Source organism: Gossypium hirsutum, chromosome D02 (assembly GCF_007990345.1).
Source record: "Gossypium hirsutum isolate 1008001.06 chromosome D02, Gossypium_hirsutum_v2.1, whole genome shotgun sequence".
NCBI lineage: Eukaryota > Viridiplantae > Streptophyta > Magnoliopsida > Malvales > Malvaceae > Gossypium > Gossypium hirsutum.
Window position 1 is genome coordinate 39,182,339 of NC_053438.1, and position 27,399 is coordinate 39,209,737.

At 31.9% G+C, this 27,399-nt stretch overlaps 1 protein-coding gene across 1 annotated transcript; it reads right to left on the reverse strand.

Annotated features, from left to right (window-relative positions):
- Positions 1-1,669: 1,669 nt before the first annotated feature.
- On the reverse strand, positions 1,670-7,342 carry LOC107887151 (sialyltransferase-like protein 1). Its single transcript, XM_016811305.2, has 11 exons — positions 6,929-7,342; positions 6,720-6,832; positions 5,799-5,885; positions 5,611-5,688; positions 5,438-5,529; positions 5,112-5,313; positions 4,668-4,758; positions 3,823-3,881; positions 3,355-3,503; positions 2,814-2,895; positions 1,670-2,706 (listed from the first exon to the last, which is right to left on the reverse strand). Exons 1-11 carry the CDS (start codon positions 7,041-7,043, stop codon positions 2,323-2,325), a joined length of 1,452 nt encoding a protein of 483 aa, XP_016666794.2. The 5' UTR covers positions 7,044-7,342; the 3' UTR covers positions 1,670-2,322.
- Positions 7,343-27,399: the final 20,057 nt, after the last annotated feature.

A 27,399-nucleotide genomic window follows, 5' to 3' on the forward strand; every position in this document is an offset into this window, starting at 1 on the left:
TTTGAGTTTTCTTGGTGGCAACATTTGGTTGGATAAGGAGGTTTTTTAGCGGTATATAAAATAATAGTACAAGGTTCAAACTGATAAAAAAATGGTAAAAGTAATAAAGTGATAATTTAGCTATAAGGGCCAAAAGAGATATTAAGCCTTTTATTTGTATAAATAGATTATATTAATGTTGTTAGATTGATTCGATCGAGAATTAGTTAATATAAGGGTCAAAAATAACAGTTGCATTAGTTTATAATTTTTTTAATTACTATTAAACCAGCAACTGAATTAAATTGATAGCTAATGACATACTTAATTTGAGAAAAAGGGATTATACAACTAGATAAATAGACAGACACTTGCAGTTTTTTCCCATTGGCAACGGTAAGCACAATTAGCACAATGCTTTGTCTTTTGTTCCGTTGAATTCTGGATTTAATTTTTATAGTTATTTTTAATTATAGAATTTTCCAAAATTTAAAATTTTAATCTGATACAAAATAGTAGTAATTAAATTCATTAGATCAAATTCTGCAATTATCTTTATGGTTCAGTTTTAGATTTTTTGAATTTTGAAATATGAGTCAATCTATCTTGCAAAATAAAATAATTTTTAAATATTATATTAAATAAAATTATGATTATGCGAAAATAAGAAGAGAGATGATACTACACATATATAAGATTTTGGAAATAACAAAATTTAACTTAAAAGGGAAGTGGTTTTGAATGCGTGAATAAAGAAGTAAGATAAAAAAGAAAAAATATAAGGAAAATTGATAACATGGCAACACCCCTGCGCAGAGAAAGGAAGGTTATGAGTAGAGAAATACTTGAATGAAAGAACAGACCCCTAAGAACCAAGCTTTTGTCTCTGCATATCAATTAAACATGAATAACTAAACCCATGCATTAAACAACAATAAACTAAAACTAGAGATTTAACAACTACGAGACGGGAATGCCAAATGAAAACAATAACTTACCATTGAAACCATATTTTATTACTCTTGCTTTGCGTATATCTTGATTCAACATGCCAAATGCATGTATGTAGACTATGTTTGTCGTCTCACTTTTCTTATCAACGCCAACCTATCATCTGGTTATAAATTCCCTTATTTGTTACCCTCTAAACCCTCTCTTCTCCTCCTCCTTAAGAATTCTATGAGAAAATATTCCAAAAAAACAAAAACTTAGACCATGATATTATTAATGGAAACATAAATAGAAATCTTACTTATTTTGTTGTACCTAAAAGTCAATGCCAATTCTCAAGCTAAAATAAAAGGCTTTTTAAAATAAATAAAAAAGGTGACTTGAACCCAAGTTATCTTCAAGAAAAATAAACCAACCAGTAAAAGGTTTTTGTTTGGGGTAACATAGCTTTGCTTCTTTTCTGATTATTAAATTTATTAGTCTGCAGAAAGATTTATGAGAAAGGGATTCAAAACCCAAAACAAAATAGAAGGAAGTGGATATGATTTGATCCGCATATCAGCATCTGGTCCTGGTTCGCAACTCTTATTATTCAGTTAGTCTAAACTGTGTTATGAATGGTGATGGCAGCCAGCCCAATTCATGTAAGAACACTTCAAAAGACTAGTACGATTAAGCTTATGAGTTTCTCATCCTGCCACAAGAAATCAATCTTGAAGATACAGAAAACATATCTGTGTCGAAGAAAAAGGGGTTGGATGAATCACAGTTCAATATGTCTAGAGCATGTACCCATGCTTAGAATCACGGATTTTGTCCGGTTCCAGCCTCATCACTGAAACATGTCACAAACGAACTAACAACAAAACCACAGTTTGTAGATATGAAGGGAAAACTCGCAACGATAGACAGCACAAGCATGCAAAAAAAAAAAAAGAAACCCGGATATGTCCTAAATTAAGTAGATTTTAGATTTGAATTTCAAACATCCCAGATTATCCAGTCCACCTCCATCCTCGACATAAACAGCAACTGTCCTGCCCTCTATTGAGATATTCTGACACCTCACCACCATTCAATTACAATCTTCAAATCAGAAAACAGAAAAGCCAGAAAGAGGGAGAGAGAAACCCTGTAGCAAGTAATCATAGTTTGCGACCACAGAGCAAAATGTCTTCTATGGCCTTTTCCACATTGGAAGCATGGGCAATGCTTCACACACAGGACAGCATTCAGAAGTACCATACAACATTTCACCAAACTCAAAATGACAGATTGCTATTCCCAAACGGCCACTCATCATCTCATTGCTGATTTGTTGGTGATAAGGAACGGTTTCTCCCACTCATACCACCAAAGAGAATACAGAAGGGCATCAACCTGTAATATTTCTTAGCCCTTGGAGTTTACAGAATGTCTCACGCATACTAGATCGTCCAATTTGTTACCATCTATTTTGTACATAGAAACACCTTCCATTTGCTTAAAATGATCTTGCGCTTCCTTTCTTATGCTCTTAAAAGGCATGGTTTCCCATTTGCTGTAATTTGAGTGTTTCCTCACATCACTCATGTCTGAAGATCCTGAAATGGGCCCACTGTTGTCTGGGTCCACATTACCCCAAACCTTACAACTACCAAACTGTCCCAATTGACCATCTGGACCCCTTTTAAAGTGCAAGGCAGCAGTATGAGCTCTGTTTATCATTTCTCTACTTGGTACATCGGACCAGTCTTGCTTCCTCTTGGCTCTCATAGGAGAATGAATTCTAATAACCTGCAAAGAAGCAAAAACCATGAATGTGAATCTGTAGGATTTCATTTGACATGTGACAAAATTGGAATTAAAAGCTACTAGTCTTTTGCAGGGTGCAAATATCATACACCAAGGCACTCTAGCAGTTGATAGTATGCTCTTCCTTGAAGTGGATTATGCCCTTTCCTTGGTGTCGAGAAGTACCTTGTCCTACAAAAAATCATTGTGAAACTATAAGCAAGAAATTGGGATGAATGCAAAAGGCAGACCATTTGCACAAGAAAAACATCTCAGATTCAGTTGAAAAGGTGTTGGACAATACATCTACTCTACCACATACTTGTAATTTGTAAATTGTCAACTTTCATCTTCAACAATCAATCAGTAAAAACAAATTATTGAAACCAAGGCTAAATCACTTGACTTCTATTATTCAAAATGCAAACTAGAAACTATTAGAAGCACTCTTCTCTTTAACTGACAAAATTAAGAACAAAAGTGTGTACAATACTATCTTTAATACATTTAAGCCTCAAACCTGAAACCAATTGTAAGGAAACTGATAAAAAAGAAAAGTAATCTTATATGAAAATCTAAATGAGGGGAACTAGATTCAAAAGAATGAAAAACCACAGAGATGAGTAAAGGATAATTGAAGAATTAACTGACCATTCAGTATAGCCTGGATCAACAGTGAAACCATATATATCAACAATATCACACATAGAAAGTGCTAGCTCTATAGATTTCATTCCAGTTCCTTTGGCACCCCTACGTAGAACAATTCCTTGAAAGAGATAAACAGGATTCGGAATGCTCTGTGATAGAAAACAATAAAATATTTTAATTTGGCATGGCAAAAGAACTATATAAATCAAGTATAAGTTCTCACAACCATCCCAAGAAACAATAGAATTCCTAAAAGGTATCTAGCAAGAAAGAGTATCAACAGCAAACAAGAATAAATAAACACCGAACTCTAAGGGTTGCTGGAGTTTGACTTTGATCACAGAATTGATATCTAGCACTCCAAAATCAAATAAGCTATCATAGCAGCCAACTTTAAATTCTGTTTCTTAACCACTCAACCAGCTACTGACAAATAACATTGTTTATTTCCTGATATATGATTCTCACCTTGATCATATCATTGAAGTCCTTATGGGTGACACTCTTGATTATAAGTACCTCATCATCTGCATGGGAAAACTGACTATGTCACTATGTTTTAACATCATATTGAGACATCAATACATGCATGAATGGCACACATTTGCTAACAAGAAATAGATTATATGTACATAAAACAGATAGAGAGAGGGGAAAGCCTTCTTTTCCCCGCAAATGTAGAAGTAAAATGAAATAAGAGAGTTTGGAGGGGGAATTTTAAAATCTTGAAAGAACTTTGAAATGAAGCCAACTCATGTTTGAAATGCTAGCATTTGTAATTATTATTGTTAGGATAAACATTTCTTCAAATGAAATTTAGGCCATTGAAGTTCCATAAGATGGAAAAAATATAAACAATGAATAATGATGTTAAAAGAAATTATGTCTGCTGGACAATATGCAATACGAGTACCATTAGATTTGTGAAAATGTAGAGATATTATTAATAATATAAAGGTAACAATAAAAATATATTTATCAGGGTCATTTTATATAATATTTAATTTTTTTAAGGTATATATTTTATAGTGGTCCATGCGAGATAAAAGTGAAAGGAAATCTTCAAGTATTTTGAAAAACCACCTCTTTTAGGAGGAATTTCAATAGGGAAATTGAAATGCTAAATCTCATGTTGAAAATCCTCATAAATTTTGTAATTCTCCCAATACTTTAACCCAAACAATTAAATTCATATTTGAAACCTGGATTGAAATGAAATTCTCTTCCAAATACCAGACCCAAACTACCATAAGAGCATCCAAAACAAGCATTCCAGAACTTTATTAGCAACATTAATATAGACAGGCACTCACTGGATCCTTTGAGAATCTTAATCATGTTTCGAGCAGCACCCCGTACCACAAGGCGGAAATCCCTCTTAAGACCAACGTATTTGGCATATTTCTGTTAAGCGAGTGATAAGGGAGATAAGCATTCAAATAGACTAAATACCAACATAAGCCAGAAGAACAATGAACCAAAGGCCATGCAGCCTCATGAAAAAGACAGATGAAAAAACAGAGTGGAATTTGCTACTAATTCGGATAAGTTAAAGAAAGTAAATGAAAGTCTAAAATCTTAGTAGAGAATGAATGCACACACACAAATAAATGCAGAATTAATTGCTTCTAAGAGAAATTATTGATAATCAATTGCCTTGAAATGATAGAAAAGAAAACTGAGTCAATGCAAAGAAATAACATTGAAAGTTTTCAGAGAATTGGATAACTCATTTGGCATGCGTATTTTCAATTTACCTCATTGACAGGTGCCTCATTGTCTCGTATAACAGCGTCATGACTATCAATTTCTTTCCCAAATTCTGTCTTTAGTAGATCACCTGAGTTCCCAACAACTGCACATGTGCGAAACTGCCGTGGGTGGAATGGGGGCTTTTTTGGTAGAAGCACATTAAGATGTTCTTCACAAAGTGTTCGATTGTAGCATTTATCAGCTCCCCTGCAAACCACGACGAAAAAAGTTTACGAGTTTACTTAATTCTGACAAACAATTATTGCAGCAAATATGCTTAAAGTCAAATCAGAAAACCGGAAAAGATAAACATGTGTCAAGAAAATCATACAATTGTGCAATCCTTTTTGCTGCATAGTCCAACCATCCATCTGGCCGGGCATCTAGATATTCTCTAGTTAACACTGTTGTCATGTTACGGTACTGCATTTATAAAGGCATTATTAGGAGGACAAATGACTCCTCAGTGGGCAAATATAACAAGGAAAAGGATTGAACATTAACCTGTTCCCACAATAGAATGGCATCACAAATATCATAATGGTACTCCAATGGTTCAAAAACCTTAAACTGCTCATTATACTGCAAACACCAGGACATAACAATCAGCAGACAAATGCATTTAAAAATAATTGAAGAGCAAAAATGGGGAGGGGGGATGCATTATGAAGAGGAAGGAAAGAAAACCAGACCCAAGTGCTGTTTGTGCCTTCAGGAAACTTAAGAGTCAATTTGCAAAGATCGACAAGATGTGCAGTGAGTCCAAGTCCTCTATTCGCCTACATCCATTCATGTCAGTAAATGCAGACTTCCACAAATGAAATACAATCATCATCAGCTCACAAACTCATCCAATTCTAGGAAAAATCAGCCTTTAGATTGAACTAAACTAATCCAAGTTTTCTTATTATTGTTTAATGAAACATGGAATGGAAACAAGAACATCATCTGAGTTTTTTTGTGTTTTTTTTTATCTGAAGACCTGATTTAAGCAAACACGTGTTTAGGAAAAGTGACTTCCATCTAATCACCTAAGGGAATGCCAGCAAAATAGATTGTTTCTAACCAGAAGGGAGGGAGTTGTTCCATAGACTGTAAGGTGATACAGGAGGCAAATACAGCTACACAACATCAGCTTCCAATTTAGATGTTCATTTCCTAAAGATGTATAAAAAAGCTAGACCTATTCTAGATCCTAGGATTAAATGGTGGAGGTTGAACAGGGGCACGCAAGCACTTTTAAGTAAAAGAGTAACCTGAGAGGCTAATTGAGAAGACGATTTCATACCTAGTATGATATGGAAAAAAATGGTTTATTGTGCTAAAGAGGTGACTGAGTAACTTGGTGAATCAAAGGATATAATGCCGCCATATAAGGATGCATCATGGTGGAACGAAGAAGTACAACTATTAAGAACAAACGAATTTTCTATATAAACTTAGGAAATACCGTGGATACAGATTGCTTTGAGAAATATAAGCCAGCAAAGAAAGAGGTCAAAAGCGTTGTAAGGGAGGTTGAATATTTTGTCATGTATATTTTATTTTATGGCAAACAGAAACTATAATAAAATAAAATAAAAAACTTTAAACTAATATAGAAAAGAACTGACCACGCATTGTTGAACTCTGGTTTGAAACTCGGCTAAACTCCTGAGTTCCTGAGGGCTTAGATCTGATACCTGCACTTTTTCTTTACCGAGATCTATTTTTCTGTTAATACGACCTGAAAACCAAGAATAAAATTAAGCATATTCAGAAATAAGCAATAAAAGGAAACTTCAATAGTTCAGAAATAGAGCTTCAGAAAGAAATAAAGAACCTGAGAAGAAAGAAGATTGGATTCCGAAAAGAAGAAGAGAAAAGAATGCAGCAGCGCAAACCAGAGGGAGAAGCGTGGATTTCTTGTGAGACTGAAACTGAGACCGAGATCTCATTGTTTCTCCACTTACAATCGGGGTTTATGATGTGAATTAGGAGCCCCTACACCTGCTTCTGCACTGTTATTAGAGTAGCAGATTGGATTTATATATCACTGAAAGTAATCAATTCATGCTAATTTTGATTTCTGGGTGGATTAGTTTCGAAATCTTGTTAAAAGGATGACACCAAAGAAGCAGAAATGTTTGGAACTGAGAGCCACAATTCTATTCTGGGATGATAAATCAAGACCAAATCAGAAAAATGGACTATGAGCTTTCATGTTGTATGCTAAGACTGATACTGGGAGTTCCACATTTTTCTGGACTCTAAAGCCAGCCCAAGTTTATATAGAGAAGCAAAGCCGAAGCCCTAAACAATTAGGCTCTGTTTCCTTTTCTTTTCTTTTCTTTTTTTAAATACAAAAATATTTTTTTTCAACAATTTTTTAAATATTAAATCTACCCTGATTGAAATTTATTTTATTTTATTTCTTATATTTCTATTATAAAAATTATATATACCACAAATGTTTTCATGTTTTTATTATTGAAAATAAATATTTATTTCACAAATCAAGTAGAACCTTGTTAATCATTTTTTTTTCAATATTTCAAAGGTTTTTCTTATCTTAACTAGTGATTGAGAATTCGATCTTCATTCTAAATATGAAGCAACTTTAAAATTTGTGATTAATATCTATCTCTTAATAAACCTAAAAATACGAAGAATTAATTAATAGACTCGCAGATACCTTTAAAAATGAAAGGAAATATAACAGTTTTGAAATCTATATAACTACATCCTATTCCTCCTATTGACACGTGGGCACCACCATGTTTTTTTTTTCATTTTACAGAAATGGTTTAATTTCAGATTTAGACATTTTATTATACTTAAAATTGAAATTTAATCATTATACTTTAATTTTTAACATAATTCAGTCCTATATTTTCATAATTATTAGTTAGTCTAAATAGTTAATATAGTTAAATTTTCTATTAAAATTCTACGTGGTTATATATAATTGAAAACTTTAAGGGTATTAAAGGCATCATATTTTAGGTTTGCCTTACTCTTTTTTTTAATATTACAAGATAATGGTTAAATTTCAATTTTGGCTCCTATACTATGTTAAAACTTGGTTTAAATCCATATACTTTAATTTTGACATAATTTGGTCATTCTACTTTTATAATGTCATTAATTAGTCTAAATAATTAATATTGTTAACTATATCAAATATTATTCCAACAAAAAAGTTATTCTATCATGACGAATTCAAATGTGTGTTTTAAGAAAAAAAAATCACATAAGCATTTCCAACACATTTTTTTTATTACATCACTACTAAATGATTTTTTTTAATTTTAAAGTGTCACATCATTGAATTTAACTGAAAATTTTTTAACAATGATAACAATTAAATCTGAATTTTTAAAGTTGAAACATAGAGGAACTAAAATCTTAAAAAATAAAATAATGAGACTAAATTACAAAACTATGAAATGTATAGGGACTTAAATCATATTTTAACCTTCAATTTTTTACTCCATAATTTAATACAAACAAATAATCAATCCAATTCAAAATGTTACACCAATAAATTTAATAAAAGAAATTTAAACTGTGACAATAATTAAATCTAAAATTTTAAATTTAAAAAGTAAATAGTCAAAAATAAAAATAGCATTAGAGTATTTTTAAATTTTTAAATTTTCATAATTATTTCAGCGCGAATCATACTAATTATTTGTAAAATTAGGTGGATTTGGATGATGGGACAATGAGCTAAGTGTTAAAAGTGTACCAACACACAAAAAAAGTCAACTATTGGGTTAATTTTAGAGGTAAAATATACCACCAGTCACTTAATTTTGATGTAGCTGACAAAACAGTCACTCTGATTTCAGTTCAGTCACTCAACTATCAAAAAATAAAAAATCAGTCACTAACGTTATCGAAAAGTGACAAATTAGTCACCCATTAACATTTTCCATCATAGGCTTAACGGGACTGCTAATGTGGCCAGTTAACCTGTCACGTTGGACGAGGCAAAATTGAGTGACTATTTTTTTCGTCCTTCCTTTTTTATTTTTAATAAATGGCCCAATATTTTTACTTTTTGCTTAAATGGCCCAACATGTTTATACTTCTTCTTCTCCATCCCAACAATCTTTGTTTTTAAATATGGTGATATACTACTTTTTTGTATGTCCCTAAAAATAGGTCTAATAGTTTCGGGTAAGTTTATAGGGTTTCAAGTGAAAAAATTAGGAGTTAATAGAGGTTATTAATAATTTTTTATCTTAGTTTAGTTAGCTTAATTACATTTAAAAAATCAGAAAATTATATTCTGGAAAATAAAAATATTTTTAGAAAAATTAATTTTATAATTTTAAATAACTTTGGGTATATAAATAATTTTTGGTCAAATTAGAATTGAAAAATAAATTAAAATGGGGTTTAATTGAGAGAATTTAAAATATTGATTATATAGGACCATTTTGCAAAACAAGGAAAATATTTGAGTGGTTTTATGGAAAATTACCCATATTTTTTGAATTTTGGAGGGAAATGATTACTTTGTAAAACAAGAGAATTGTGGAAGTGGCTTAATGGCAATTTCCCCAATTTTTGAAAATCAGGTGGGGTTCTTCTTTAGCTCAAAAACACTGCAACCCCCTCACTTCACACACAAATTTTACCCGATTTCTAAGTGTTTTCTCTCTTCTTCTTTTTTTTATCATTTTCGAAGTCCACATATCACAGATTAGATCTCATCTTTTATTTTTTTTCCAAATTCTCTCAAAATTCTCCAGAAAAGATTTTCAAAGTTGGGAAAAAAACTCATTTGAGTTTTTCAAATATCTTGATCCAATCTTCAATATTGATGATTCTAGATCGATTGAAGGTGATTTCTCAACTCTAAATTCATTTTAAAGTTGTTTTTAATCACTATTTTTTTATTTAAATTGATTAAAATGGTTTTTCCAATCTTGATCTGTTCTTTCTTGAACATGAAATTCATTGTAACGGCCCGTTTTCAGTGAAATCAGAACAATAGTTTTGGGACCATAAATCCGATGTCATAAAATTTATTTTAATATTATTTTATGGTCTATAGCATGTTAGAATTATGGTGTAAAAATTTTGTTAAGAAATTTTACCGTTTGTATGCTCAATTTGTGAAAAATGACTAAATCCCATAAAGTGTGAAAGTTGTGATCTAATAGCTAAAGGTGTTAAATAGCTATAGAACTTTAAAATGGAGGTCCTTATATGGTAATTAGACCATTAATTAAGTTAGTGGATGTGCATGGCTTGGTAATTGAGTAATTTTTAAAGTTAGGTAAGGGTAATTTGGTAAAAGGACAATTAAAGATAAAATAAACAAAAGTAAATAAAGATATCATCTTTATTGTTCATCATCCCCACCGAAAATACCAAGAAGAAATAGGTTTTTGAAGCTTAAAAATTCAGCCAAGAGAAGTTTTTGTATGTAAGTGATTTCTTGTCCCGTTTTTGTTGATTTTTATGTTTTTAGGATCGTTGTAGCTTAACCTAGCTAACTAGGGGATTAATTTACAAAACTACTAAGTAGTTTGAGATTTTCCATTGATGAAAATGCTAGGGTGTTGAAGTTTAATGGAAGAAAATAAATCTTTGTTGCTAGTTAAACAATTTTTGTTAAGAGATTTTTAATGAAATTTCCATTTAGGGGTTAAATTGTGAAATGTGAAAATTGTATGGTAAATGTGTGAAATTGTGGAATATATGGGCTACTATGAGCACATATAAAATTCGTCTAGGCTTGGGTGTAGTGAAATTGCATGAATTTCATTTTTACGAGCCTAGGGACCAAATTGTAAAGAAGTCAAATGTTTAGAGGTAAAATGGTAATTTTTCCATAACATGAAATTGGATTGAATTGAATAGAATAAATATTAAATTAGTTAAATTTTATTATATAGATCAAGAAAAGCAACACTCGGAATTAAATCGGGGAAAAGACAAAGTAGTGGATTAATCTAGCTATTATCTCCGTACTAATTCGAGGTAAGTTCGTATGTTAATAAGTATTAAATTATATATGTTTTAAATGCTTATTTATTATAATTGTAATGATACGACTTTACGAAAACATTCGACGAAGTTTCGACATCGTATAGAATCCCGGTTGAACCTTAGGAATAGATATGATACGAATGACATGTCATTAGGGGTTACCGTGTTTTGGGTGCTGGTCTCATATGTCCTACTGGTGGCTAAGTTTCTGGCATGTGTTGCGGTTACTTTACAGCTTATGTGAGCAGCACCGTGTAGCTACGTCTTGACTGACAGCTTGTGTGAGTAGACCTAATGATGGCTCGAGAGTGAGCATCTATATGTGATATGAGATAGAGGTGGTTTCGACCACGTATTGGCACTTAGTGTGGGAGATACCCGAGTATCCGATAGTATTCCAAATGGTTCAACGGGCATAGTGACGATTTGAGGTTACATGAGTTCGATTCGAACTACTACAGGTATTTTTGTGAAATACGAGAAGTAATTTATATTTGATATATAAATACATGGCTAACATGATTGTGATTGTGTGATAGGCTTTGGGCCAAATTAAGTTGCATCTATGCTTTTATTTTTGTTTACCTAAATTGTGGATGATTTGGTAAGTTGTATTTATTAGTCATACGAACTTACTAAGCTTAATTGCTTACTCCGTTTTAATTTCTGTGTTTTATAGTGATTCAGAAGCTCGCTCGGTTTGGAAGTTGTCGGAGATCGTGTCACACTATCAAACTCTTATTTTGGTACTTTGGACTTTATAATTTGAGTTAAATGGGCATGTATAGGTGTTTTGGCTAATGTAGCTTATATGTCTTGTTGTGTTTTGGTCATTTAATTTGGCTTGAAAATGGTATATGTTTGGTTATGTAAATATGTATAAATGACCTTATGGTATGTGTTGTATAGTTGCTATGTGAATACCTTGTTTGTGAATTGGTAGATTGGGTACCAAATGGTTGAAATTGAGATGTGGTATGCATGTTGAATTTAGGCACAATGTCTCATATATGTGTTGACCATTTAGGTATATTTTGGAAGTATATTTTGGCATGTTATAATTGGTCTTTTAAGGTACCTAAGAGTATCATGATTGTGTGTGATATTATAACATGTTATAAACTTGATATTGGTTAGTTTTGAATGCCTATTTATGCCATGGTTGTATAAACATTGTTGAGCTTAGGTTGGTACGAAATTGGGTGAGGAATATGGTTGTGAAAATGACCTATTTTTGTCCACATGGGCAGAGACATGGACGCGTGTCTTAGCTGTGTGTGACACACGGCTAGGTGACACGGCCGTGTGTCCCTTAATACTTCTATAGAAATCAAGTCAGTAACTTCACACGGCCTAGCACATGGGCGTGTGGCTTGGCCCTGTGGCACAAGTCAGTATACCCTCCAATTTTCACACAGCCTAGCATACGGCCTGACACATGGGCGCGTGAAGCCATTTCGAAGGGTACACGGCCTGGCACATGGGCGTGTGGTTGGCCGTGTGACCCAAGTCAGTGAGTTACATAGGGTCTGACAGGGAAGGAAACTGCCGTGTGTCCCCATTTTGAATGCCCACACGGCCTGGCCACATGGGTGTGTGTCCTCTGCATTTTGAAAATTTTCAGTGTTTTTCTAAAAAAATTTTGAGTACTCGGTTTAGCCTCGAACCACTTTTAATGTCTATTTGGGGCCTCGAGGTCTCATATTAGGGACTATATGAATAAATTTGAATGGTTTTTAATTTGAATGAGAAATGAATATGAAATGTATGATTGTTTGATTTTATAAGTCCGGTAACGCTCTGTAACCCTGTTTCGGTGTTGGATACGGGTTAAGGGTGTTACATTCATCAATGGTGAATTCATGGTTTTGAGTTGGAATCCAATTTTAATTGGATATCTAAGCTCAAATCATGTTTATTAAGAGGTTTTTTTATTAGAAAACAAAAGATTAAACTCGTTTGATTTATCAATTTTAACAAATATGTTTTTAACTAAGAACATGAGTTGATTTTCCAGAAAATTATGAAACGGTTTGTTTGATGAAATTGATGCTTAGGTTTTGTGTTGATAGATTAGAAATGATGTTTAGAAATGGTTTTTGGTGCAAAGAAAGTCATTTAAGGGCTGAAGTTTGTGTTTTGGCTATATCGTGAGTTTTCGGTAATGTAGATTAGAGAGTCATTTTAGATCCATGTAGTTCATGATTTTTTTCGATTTTCTTGTTGTTAATGATAGCTTGTAACTTTTATTTTATCTCTGTTTAAGCTCCACAACAAGGAGAGGCCATTGTTAATAAGAATCGAGGTCCAAACAACGCTACTTGATATATTTTGGCTTGAGCAGCAAAGTGTGAAGTAGGTGGTTTTTAAAGGCAATTGGTAAACATGCCTATTTACTTTCTAAATTGAGGTTTTGAATTGTGTTTCTAATAATTCAATTGTATCTCAAATGGTTTAGATTATTTAAATTGATTTTAATTTTATATAAGCATATTTGTAAATTATTTATGGAAATTGTGAATTGTGTGTTTGGTATGATTTATTTGGATTGTATTGAATAATAATTGGAGCATGGATTACTATATATTAGAGCACTTGATGATGGTTTTATTATTTGTTTTAGATCTATGGACAAAGACACTTATTATGCTTATCTATGTTGGTACTAAAATTACTAAGTGACATGGTTTAAATTGAATTTTTATATCATGGATTAAGTGCTTAAATATCAGTTTTTATGCCCTATATGATTGGTTATATTGGCAACATTGCATGGTGGATCCATTGGATATAGATGGCATGCCATAAGATTAGTGAGTACTCACCACTATATGTGTTATTTGTGAGCATATGACTCTAGGAGTATTGATTTTGCTGGAGTGGATAAGGGAGTGTTGAGCCTTTTTCTCCACTCAATTATTGGTGATTTCGAGGCGATATAAGGGAGTGTGTGGCTACGCCCCACTCAATCGGAGTATTGTATTCGATATTTGGGAGATTGGAGATCCATTTATCCAATGCATGATCACATGTTTATATTTTTCCATGGATGTCAATTGCCAATATAAGTGTTTGTTTGTTAATTAAATTATGTTTCCATATGCCATAATAAATGTGATTTTTACTCATGGAATAACATATGTAATTATGATGTTATGGTGTTGCATTGTTGTTGGAAATTTCAGTCAATTGAATGCTATAATTGAGCATGAAAATAAAATTGAAACTATGATTCATATACTCAAAATTTGATACATGATTTGCCTTGGTTTAAGTATGTTTTTTGTGTGATTTACTTATTGAATTCATGGCCACTTACTGAGCTTTTTCAGCTCACACCCTTACAGCTTTGTGAAGAGTTTTCTTTTCCTGCTTTGGGGAATTGAGGAGCAAGGGCAAGGCTAGTCCAAGTTTAAGGCTATTTGGTAGTATAGATTAAGGACTCTTCTTTAGAAACATTAGAGGGCATTGAGGCACCCAATTTGGATAATTTGATATACTTGTAATGAACATTTGAGACTTTTATTTGGATTTTAATTTGGAGATGTTATACATATATTTTTTAATGATTGATTTTATGGTTAAATGTTGTGTGGATTATGGTATGTTGCTAAGTGATATCATGGTGATTGAAAACATGGTGATTAAAGGATGAATTTTTCACTAATACATTTTAATTGTAGCTTGTTAAGAAGGGGATAGCTTTGTGGCTAAGGTAAGTCCATTGTATGATTTAATTGTTATTTTTTAAGCATGATTTTGAATATTTAAATTATGAATACAAGTTGTTTATTAGTTGTAATTAGATTAATTAAAATTGTAGATATATGATTGAAGTAATAAAACTTAGCTAATATAGCCTTAATTCGTAAATGGATTAAGGAAAATGGTTAATTAAAATGAATTTTAGGGGTTTCCCAAAATTGATTAAAAGGAAGTTGGTAATCATTTAGAATTAAAATCGAGATCGTTTAGTTTTAAGTGGTAAAATTACTAAAATACCCTTAAGGTTAATTCCTTAAAAATAGTTTTAAAATGGTTCACAAATCGCTTCCGCAATAAAATTAGACAATTATTAGTTAGAATTGAGGTGTTATAAGATTGGCGTGTGTTTTGGTGTGGTTTTGTGCTGGAGAGTCACTTTGGTGGCTAATGTGTTGCTTCGGATTCGGGTTGGTCCGTTCCAATCGGGTTTGGGGTGTCACATTCTTCTTCTTCACTAACACAGATATGCTAACTTTAAAAAAAATTGCAGTTTCCACTTTCCATGAAAGAAAGATGATGGTCAACTTTAAACATCATCATCATCCATTAACTACTGTGGGTCTAAACCTCACATGGATATAACCAACAAGATGCATTAACTGAAAAATGAGTTTCCATTTACAAACCATATATACCCAACAAAACACTTAGAATTAGATACCCACTAAACATCACCATGGTAGTAAACTAATAAAAAAATTTTAAGACAAAAGGTAATAAAGAAAACAAAAACCCCATACAAGAAAAGAAAATCGAAATAACAACAATCACACCGTTTTATCCCTAAACCATAGCAGATTCTAAGTCCAAAGTATCTGGTACGAAGAAGAAGAAGAAATAGAGATGAGATGGTGCATTTGGTCGGATACGGTGAGGAAAAGCTCTCGACCATTTTCGTCACAGAAATTGTTCTTTGTGAAGCTTGCCTCACCGTAGTCGCCACAATCCACAACCTTTTTTCTTCTTTTCTCGATTCTTGACTTAGTCACGGCTCTCAAATAACTTGAAACCTTAGACTTTTCTCATAATTCTTTGTCCAAGAAATTACCAAAATCGCTTAACTCGCTTACGAGTTTAAAGAGACTCGATTTGAGTTACAACAAACTCATTGGGTTTCTACCGAAATAGCCGTTTAACTTATTGGAACTTGTTTTAAAAGTAAAATCTTTATCTGGGTATATCTTGAAATCAACTTTCGACGGGTTAAGTTGGTTAAAAGTCGTTGAACTCAATGAGAACTCGTTTTCTGGCACCTTAGGAGCATGATTCTTCCACAACCTCATGTTGCTGTTAAACCACTCTAGAATTTTTCTCTTCTTCTTCTCCTCCTCCTCTTCTTTTTTACTTTTTCTTCTTCTTTGCTTCTTATTTTTCTTTTATTGCCTATCCCAGCTAGGGTTTTAAATTAGGGTTGTTTACATAGTAGGATGCCATGTCACTTTTCCTTTATGTTTGTAACGGAAAATGGTTAAAAGGATTGATTTGTTATTTTTTGAGAGTTGAGTGACTGTTTTGTCAGCTACACCAAAGTTGAGTGTCTGTTGATATAATTTACCCTAATTTTAATTTTAAATATAAAATGTTGGTTATCTTTTTATTGTTCCATTAAAAAATGATATCTCAGTTTTTTCAATAAAACGCTTCATCTACAATCCTTTTTTCTTTTGAATGTTCTAGGTTTTATGATTTACAATCATGTTTTACAATTTTTTATCAACTTTTTCAGTAAAGTTCTTCTAGTGTAACACACAATTTTTTTTAATTATATCTGTAGTGGATAAAATGAAGATTGCAAGAAAATTTGGAAAATTAATCTGATAAAAAAAATTTAAAAGAGAATTTGATAGTGAATATGGAAATAAAAAATAAGTATGGTGGATATGAGAATATGACAAAAAGGATTAAATTGTAGTTTTAAAAAAGTTGGAGGACTAAATGCAATTTGACCAAAGGAGGAATAAGAATTTTTATTAACTACTTGACATGAGAATAAATTGGAATATGCATTAGTGAGATGACAATCACTTTTGAGACCAAATTAGAAAGATTTTATAATATAGGGATTGAATTGTAAGTTTATTAATTTTGCTGAAAAAAAGGTAAAAGTATGATTTTCAATACATAATGATGTGTATTAAATATTAAATGAGAATTATGGAATTTGAGTTAATTAATAATTAATTATTGTGCACAAAAAGAATAATTTGGGATCGTAAAAGTATTTTAGACATTAATTATGATTTAAGGAAATGGATTTCAATTTGGGCTTCAAATGCTCACTTGGGTTTTTATTTAAAAGAAAAGAGAACCCATTAGTAGGCTTCTCTTTTGCTGTTGCTGACAGCTCCTCTCTCATGCCTTTTAACTCCCACTTTCAAATTTTACTAAAATTTAAGGATTTTTCTAAAGTTTAAGTGGAAATAATTTAATTTATTTGGTTTTTAACGTAATAAAATATCATGTTAGTAATTTACACATGACTTAATAGGGAATTGTGTCACATAGATATAGGGTTAGTAAAATATGAAAATTGGACTAAAATTAAAGTTTATGTATAACATTGCAAATTGTACGAAGTTCATATATAATTTTGGTATTTATCTTGGGTGGAGAGAGACCATGAAAATGAAAAACTATTTATTGTAATTTAAATATATATTTAATTTGAAGCAAATGATTATGTGGATAAAAATGACATGTGGCACATTTTTATTAGTTGAATTGGGTTTTTTAAGGGAGATAACGGTTAGGCCCATAATGGTTACAAAACTATAATTTAGGTACACGATTCGACAAAAAAAGGTTTAGGTACCTCAGACTGTTACTCAATTAAGCATAAAAAAAAGCAATATGAACCCTTGACAGAGTCAAGCCATACTGATAAAACGTCTAAACCAAGGAGAAAATGCCAAAAAGAACATCACCTTCATAGATACCATGGCAGGACACATGAAATGAAAATGCCAAAAAGAACATCACCATAATAGAACCTATGAGGAAATATATTCAATTTCCTTATTCAACAAATCTCATAATGACTAATTAATATAAATTTATCTTCGAACTTCAATTATTTAATTATAATTAATTAAATAATAATTCGAATAACCTTAAATTAATTCTCTAGTCATTTTTGTACTTAGCGAGAAAGCGCATTTATTGTGATACATGCAATCTATTTCTCTTATTTCATCGTTTCCATTATTTCTATTCTTTGGTTCTATATGCAAATCGTTTATGATTATCTCAAACTAGTGAAGGGACTGATTGAACATATATAATTAGGGCTCAAATAATTTATAATTAAGTTTCGACTTTTTTTCTATTAATTATAACATTATTTAGTGATGAAGTCATTCCACTTAAGTATCGTGACTGAGCTCTCCCTTATTATATATTATTAGAAAAGCTACTTAATAAGTGCTCGTCCAATGACCTTATCATAAATGTGTTACCCTCATGGGATATCATTAATCTCTTTAAGATAAATCCATTTTCCCATTGTGATCTTATTTGATCTCATGGTAACCATTGCATCTTCTTTAATGAAAAGCCAATTACTATCAAATAGTAATTAAATAATTTATCATAAAAACAAATGACTCATGGTCATTTTTACTTTTCATCTATTCGTCTAATATCGATGAGAGAATATCTTTTACCCTTTTGTCAGGCTAAGAATTCCACTGTTATGGAATAATGCTACATACTGTAAAAGTCGTATATTCAACGTTCCAACTTTTCGTTCATTATCTATTTGAACTCAAACTTTCATTTACATCAAAGTATACGAGTCACTCGTATATATAGTCCATCATCCAATCAAGATTAAAGAATGTCATACTATAAACGTCACAAGTGAATAAATCCATAAATAGATCTAGGATTTGTTCTACTTGGGTCATGTCTGATATATTGTCAGTCTAGTCAATTACATTTATGTCTCTATCTTCTAGGAATCATCCGCTCCAAAACTCAAGAACAAGGTATCTTCCCAATGGGACTTGATAAATGACATATTAATCTTTCAATTAATTTGCTAATGATTAGACTAAGAAAATGTTTATATTATCTACTAATATAAACTGTCTTTATGTATTATGACCTGACCATGTAATACTGCTTAGTATTAGTTTAAACATTAAATAATCAGTGAGCCAATATTTGCTTCCATTTTGTTTTGTGTGAAAAAAACCATTAAAGACAACATACAAAGAATATTAATGTAACTGATAGATATTTTATTAAACCAATTTGTTCAAAAAATACAAGTAAATATAAATGAAAATATTACAGTAATGGCAATAGATCCCAACAAGTGGGGATAATGGAAAGGATGGTGGTGAAAGAGATAGATGGTGGAAAAGAGAGAAACAAGGAAACAAAGGAAGAGAGAGATGAGAAGATTGGAAGATGGGGAGAAGGGAGTTGCAACAAGTGGCAAGAGGAGAAAAATGAGAGGAAAAAGGAACTTAGTCCTTAACTTATTATATGTACCCATGTTGCCTAGAAGACTGAGAGTTGAGCATTGGGAAGCCCCGTTTGAAGAGATGCTCAAAATCAATGTTAACGTCGCTTGGATTGCAAGGAAGTGTTTGGCGACCCATGATTTGTGCGGGCTGCACACAATATCTTGAGGGTGCCTTTGGTACTCTTTCAACCAAGACCATCGTTATTATTGGAGTCCTCCAGATAGCTAGGGATCTTGATCTTCATCACATTGAAGTTGAACTTGGTTGCCTAGCTATTGTTAACAAACTCAACTGTAATAGTTTGGATTTGTCTTTTTATGGCCATTTTATTGAGGCCCATAGATTTTGTAATTGGTTTGACTATGTTTATTTTCATTTTGTTCATTGATCAACCAATGGTATTGCGCATAGATTGGCTCATTGGTCAATGGATGAGATAATTTATCTTTCTTTTGGTTTGGATTATCCAGATATCATCCACTAGCTTTTGCTAGATGATGTTTTAACTTGATTTATGATATTAAACCCATTTAGGCCTTTACTTTCAATATATATAGGTGATAGTGTCACGAGGGTAGAATTCAGGAAGGAGACTTCTTTGCTTCAAATATGCTAAGTCATTCTTACTCTCAAAAAGGAGAATTCACAAAGGAAATTCTCTAAAGCACCAAAATAAAGTGAAAGCAAACTCAAAAGTGAATGACCAACAAAAGAACTGAAAAGCCACAAGAAAGCAATGCACACCAAGTGTTTGAGTAAATGCTTTAAAATATATTCTTTAACTCAAGAATGAAATGATTACAAATAAAGGGGGAGAACTCTATTTATGGTCGAGCTCTCCCGAATCTAACGGTACAGATTAAGTTACATCAATGGCTGAGATTAGTTCTTATATGCAAAGTGAGAGTTCTAAGTGATTTAAACTCTATGCATTCTTATCCTTTAAGATTTGCAATAATTATCCTAGTAAAAATACAAGTTACTAGAATGTTTACATTTTAACTAGGATCCAAGTAAATGGGCTTTGAGTCTTTTTCAAGTAATGAGTCAATCCTGTCGGGCCGAATAACCCCAAGTGAACATGAAGGGTTTGAAATGTGCGCATCAGTTGCGGGCTCTTGTGCGTGGCCAATAACACTAGTTAAAAATTCAAAAGAAGAGAGGCATTGAGATAGACTTGAAGAAGGGTTTGGTGAAAGAGAAAAAATGTTTGATGAATTTATTTATGGTCGGTGTGGAAACCATGATTTGTGTAAAAAAAACTTGGATTTGGATTTGAAAATCCAAATTCTTTGTTTAGATAACAAATTAAAAATTAGATTTGAGTTTGGTCAAATCTAAGTCAAATTTCATAAGAGTTAAATTTTGCATTTTAAAATACATTTTATAACGTGGAATTTTCAAATTCAAAGATTGATTAGAAAAACATGGGAACTTTTTTGTTCTCTTCTTTCACACTACCTTCAAAACCTAAGCAATAAATAAATAATCTTACTTATAATATATCATCAACAAAGCTCAAGGTTTTCAAAATCGAACCAGTGAGTTAACATGTCCGATCACCTATTCCCAATTCAATCGGTAGGATCGATCCGACTGGTTCGATTAAATAAATTATTGAAAAAAAACTAGTTCGGTCAATTTGATTGTTGATTCGACTAGTTCAATCAACTAGTTTGACCAGTTCGATTGATCGGTCCAACTGGTTTAAGTAGTTCACAGGTTAACCAGTCTGGCCCCTTATCCCCGACTGATACCTTGGCTGGGGGTGAGTATTCGATTGAATCAAGTGAGAAAATTTAGAGTTAGTCACATTGGCGAGTCCTATTTTATCATCTTAACTCGATTGAAAATTTTTTCGAATCGAGTAAAATTGTTCGAGTTAAATTTAAAAAGAAAAACATGCTAAATTAAATCTTGTTACAATATAGCTAATGTCATGTTAGAGTAGAGGTGTTCATGGGTCGGGCGGCCCGGCATATGGGAGGGTTTGAGTAAAAATATAGGCCCGAAATATGGGCTTGGGCAAAAAAATGAGGCCCGTTTAGAAAATGGGCCGGGCCTCGGGCACTACTTTTTTGGCCCCAGCCCGACCCGAATATAATAAATATATATTTTTGTTATTTTTTTATTTTTAAAAATATTTTAAAATACTTTTTTTATTTTTAAAATACTTTTTTTAATTTTCTAAATATTTTTTGGTGTTTATTAAAAAAATGGGCCGGGCCAGGCCGGGCCAGGCCGGGCCGGGCCCGGGCTTAGGAATTTTTCCCCGGGCCGGGCCTAGACAAAATTTTAGGCCCATATTTCGGGCCGGGTCGAGCCCGGGCCTAGAACTCGGGCCGAAATTTTTTTATGGGCTCAGCCTGAACCCAGCCCGGCCCGGCCCATGAACATCTCTATGTTAGAGCTCATAAATTTGAAATCATATATATTTAAAAACTCTTTCAACGCAAAATAAGAGGAAAAAACAAAGATCTTTAGTATGATAAATTTGAATTGATAATTTACTTGTTTAGATCCTCAAAATTGTTATTTTGGAATTTTAAAAAATCTTTATATATTCTTTAGAATTTTTTAGAATTTTAAATTTTTATATATTTTTAAAAATTATGAAAATTTGGAAATTTTTATAAATATTTTAAATTTTTGAAAATTATTTTGTAATTTTGTTGACAAGGATTAATTTGCTCATTTTCAAAATTGACAGGGACAAAAAGAGTATTTACACCAATCAATTATTCGGGTTATTTGAATTGTAAAATTCAATTCGACTTGAACTCGAAAAACCAAATTAGTTATTCAAGTTGACTAAAAAAAACTGAATAACTCGATTAAATAAACTTGAAATACAAAATTTTTTAATTTTTTCGAAGAGAACTGAGTTTTATTCACTCCAAATCTCAATCGATTCTCAACACAATTGATATGATTGGCTATTTCGATCCGATTTAATTTTGAAAATAGTGACAAAGCTTCAAGCATTTGATTTAATACTATATAAATATTCAAATTTTCACAATTTTAATTTATAAACCCCTGACTTTTTATTTTTACCTAAGTAAGTTCACTTATGTTAGTACAAATCAAATTATATGTTTTTAATCAGGTGCAAACAAAGGATAAATGACTTATAAAAATAATATGATAAAGTTAAATGTTTTTTTTAATTTTTAACCCACAAAAATTATAAAAATATAAAAATGGAAAGTTACAATCTATTGTTTAAGGCATAATTTAAAATAAAATATCATCAAAAAAATATATAGAAACAATCAATTTTATTTTAAATTTTTGATACTAAAGTGGAAAAAAAACATTTTCTATTCATTCAAAATCAAGGTTTTTAGAACCGAACTGGTAGTTGAATTGGTTAAGTCACTGGTTGGACTGGTCTAACAGACTCCATAAAATAAATCATTAAAAAATTATAAAAAATAAAAAATATATTAATTTTTTTGGTTGAATCGCTTGATCAATTGGCTTTTGTCCAATTTAACAGGTCTGTACCAGTTCTACATCAATCGGTCTAATGTTTTTCTCCAGACCGATACTTTGGTTGGTTCTTGATCCGACCAACTGATCTGTTCTGATTTAAACAACCACTCAAAATCTTCCCAAATGATTTTTTTTAAAACAGAGAAAAATAAGTATGCTATTTAGTACGTTTCTCCGTCTATTGTTTAGCACGTTTCCCTTGAGTATTTTGTTTTAGGGTTTGGGTCATCATCCTGGTAGTGTTTTCACATGGTAGGGCTCTTCGAAGGGGGTATAGGGGAAGATCTAGTAAATTTGAATACTTTTTTAGGAAGAAGAAGAATCGTTTTGAGGCTAAGCTAATGTAAATGTGGTAGAGGAGGACTATCGGTTCTACTTAGTGGGGAAAGGGCTTATGGATAGTGTGCTGAATTTCCCATCGTTGCAAAATAATCTTGCATATTTGTGGCATCCGTTAGGTGGGGTGACTATCTCATTATTGGGGATAAGAGGATTCTGTTCAGATTTTATTATGAAGTGGATTTAAAGAGGTTATGTGAGGGTATATTGTGGACTTCTCAACAAACACTTGATCATTTTCCATAAGTTGGAACAAGGGAGGATCTTTTACAAGTTCCTTTTATTTATTCGATATTTTGGGTTCATATTCACAATCTTCCATTGGGATTTATGTCAAAGGGTATGGCACGCCAATTTGGTAATTTTTTAGAGTATGACGCCTCTTTGATTGTAAGGGGAGTCAGCAGGTACATGAGGATCCAAGTGAAGATAGATGTTCAGATCCCGTTGAAGCAAAATAAGAGAATTATTTTGGATTAGGACTGTTTGGTTTATACCCATTTTTAGTATGATAAACTCACATTGTTCTATTTCTTGTATGGAAAGCTTGGTCATAAGGAGGCTTTTTGTTCGATTTGGGTTACGTTGGTGACACAAGTAGTGGAATTTGGGTGGGATATCTCGCTAAGGGCAGCACCAAGAAGAGAGTCATCAGTGGCTAATAAGTGGTTAAAGGAGGAAAATTTAGGGAGGCAATACAGATGGGAGGGAAGTATTGTAACAACCCGATAATCAGGAGTGTCAAAAAGTAAAGCTTAAGACTCTGTTTCTGTAAAACGAACTCGTAAATATTTATTTTGTGTAGTTAATTAAATTTTAGGTAAGTAATTTTCATGAAATTAGGAATTATTAGGGTACAGGGACTAAATCGCGTAGGTGTGGAAAGTTGATTTATAGATTGAAATAAATAAAAGGAACTAAGGTAAGAATTATACCAGGTTGGGTGATGGACGGTCATAATAAAACATTTATGGTATGTATATATAAGATATATTATGCTAACTTAATATATATAAGTTATAATAATAATAATAATAATAACAATATTATTATTATATTGATAGATAGATACATAGATACATAGATACATAGATACATAGGTAGATAGTCATTAAAACAAAACAAAACCCATTCCTTTATTTTATTTCACATGCAAAATGAATTGGAGAGGAGCACGCACGAGTATAAGAAATTTTAGGGGTTTAAATTTGAATTGGTTAGTCAATTTAGTCCATTTTCTTATAATTTTTATGTTTTTGGAACCCTGGTACTTAGAGCTACCCTACCCATGTTATAATTTTTTGTATTGTTTAAGATTTTAGATGCTGTCATTATTGAATAGTTTAAGTACTAGGGGTTAAATGGATAGATTTTTAAGTTAGAAGTGGAAAATGACTAAATTGTGGAATTAATTGTTGATTTTGAGTGATAGGGGCTAAATTGTGAAAAATTCAAAATTAAAGGGTAGAAATGAAAATAGAGAGCTAAATTTAGCTTAGAGTGAAATTAGTATAAAAATTTGAGGTTACATATGGATATTAAAATTAGTCTCGATTTAGGGACTAAATTGAGGATTAAGCAAAATATGGTGAAAATTTTGTAATTTAATGAAAATTAAGTTATGTATTATTAATTAATTGTAATTACTTTATTCCGTAGCAAACGTTGTTCTGGAATCCTCGAGTAAGAAAGAGAAAGATAAGGTCGATATCGAGCAGCTCGGAATATACGGTTTGTAGTTCTATTATCTGAACTAAACTAAAAACTGCTGCATATTGATATAATTGTCTTGGTAAGCATTAAGGTGAGATTTGTTATTTGATTGGAATATTAGAATTGATGGTTGTTTATAAAAGAAAATGTTACATAATTGAAAAATATGTGTATTGAGAAATTATGGTTGCTATCAAATTTAATATATGCTTATATGTGTGTTAATGTACATATATGAAATTGGAACATTGGTTGCATTGAAAAGTGAAAGGAAACTCTATTAACTGTTCCTGTAACACCCCTTACCCGAGACTGTTTCCGGAGTCGAGCACGAGGCATTACTTAGCTTATCTTACCAATTCGGAGCATAAAAACTAGGTTTGAAAATTTATTTCATTATTTGCAGCAAATCTGTCCAATCGCGCAGCAGTTACTAAATTAATTATAACTTGAGATACAGAACTCGAAATTTAATTCCGTAAATTTTCCCTGAAACTAGACTCATATATCTACTCACCATAAAATTTTTAGAATTTTTGGTTCAGCAAATTAGTACAGTTTATTAGTTAAAGTCTCCCCTGTTTCACCACCTGACTGCCCTGACCTCTAGTCACTAAAAATAAGTTTTCTCACTGTATGATTTTCATATGAAGTTCTTACTTGTTTCTACAGAAAATAGACTCATTAAGAAATCTAAGCATGTAAATTTCAACTCATAACCATTTTTTTACAATTTGTAATTATTTTTTAAACTCAGAACAGGGGACTCCAAAACAGTTCTGACCCTATCTTACTAAAATTCACATATCTTAAAATATAAATTTCCTTTTTATACACCGTTATTTTTCCATGAAAATAGACTCAACAAGATTTAATTCCATATATCATTCACCCTCTAATTCATTTTATACTATCTTGGGTGATTTTTCAAATTCACGTCACTGTGCTGCCTGAATTCTGTTTCTTTGCAAAATTTTATCCTTTCATGATTTCCATGCATAATTTATCACCTAATCTTTCATAACAACAAACACCTTCATCCTTAATTATTTTAATAACCATACATCATCAAATACTTACACATCACTCATTAACAAAATCATCATTACAAACATACAAAATAACTAAATCCCTATACATGCCATAACTCAAACGTGTTTCGATATAAAATACCGAGCAGTTGTAGTTGATAGTGTGGACGATCTCCGACTTCTTTAGGATCCTTGAAGTAGCTTTGCAATACTATAAGAGAAAGAGAAATAAAAGAAGTAAGCATAAAGCTTAGTAAGTTTACTAGAAAATAAATAACAATATTTAACTTAAATAATTAAACTCAATGTCTATATCTCTAGTTTACTCTTTAGTTAATCTCATACTAGTTCTCTTACTTGTTTACTTAGAATACTTGTGTGCATAACTTACTCAATCCTTGCAGCATCGTTGAACATCAATTGATAGTATAATAAGTTCTTAAGTCTTACAACTTACCTGAGCTTGCCATTTATGCTTTAAACTGAACTTTCATGAACATGATTCGTTTACAAGCCCGTTGAGCTACATTGGAATAATAAGGATACTCGGGTCTCTTCTGATAATAACATGCCAAAGCCATGTCCCAGACATGGTCTTACATGGGATGTTCTCGTGATGGTGCCCATGCCATGTCCCAGACATGGTCTTATAGGGGACCTCTCATCTCGGTGCCAACGCCATGTCCCAGACATGGTCTTACATGGGACCTCTCGTCTCGGTGCCCATGCCATGTCCCAGACATGGTCTTACAGGGGACCTCTCATGATCTTAAGGATGCCAATGCCATGTCCCAGACATGGTCTTACATGGGATCTCTTTACCCAAATGTCATGACATTCGTATCCAGTACCATCCTTATGTATCAACGGGACTTTTAAATTTTAATTCTCTATCATTTCATGCTTGGATCATCATCAAATAAATTCATAAAATAAATTCATAATTGCTGGAAATTAACAGCATTAATAATAAATATTGAAATATTGCATTTATTTACCGTACACTTACCTCGGTACCAATTATAGCCAAATTCACCAACTTAGTCTTCAACTTTATTCTTCCCTTTGTCTAACCTCGAGTTTCGTACTTCTTGATCTAAAATAGTAAATTTAACTTATTTAATAATCACATTCATCAAAACAGCCCTCGACTCTAACTTTTTCAAAATTACAATTTTACCCCTAAACTTTTACATAATTACATTTTTTCCCCAAGGCTCGGAAATTAAACTTCATCTCTTATTCTTATGTTTTATAACATTCTGAACATTTTTCCCTTCTATGGCAACATCAAATTCCCACTCTAACATGTACTTATGAACATTAGGTATTTTTACCGATTATGTCGTTTTACTCGTTTTCACTTAAAATCGCTTAGCAAAAGTTGTTTAACATAATTTCTAGCTTCATATTCTATCATAAAACATCAAAATAAACACTTTTCACCTATGGGTATTTTTCCAAATATAAACCCTAGGTTAAATTAT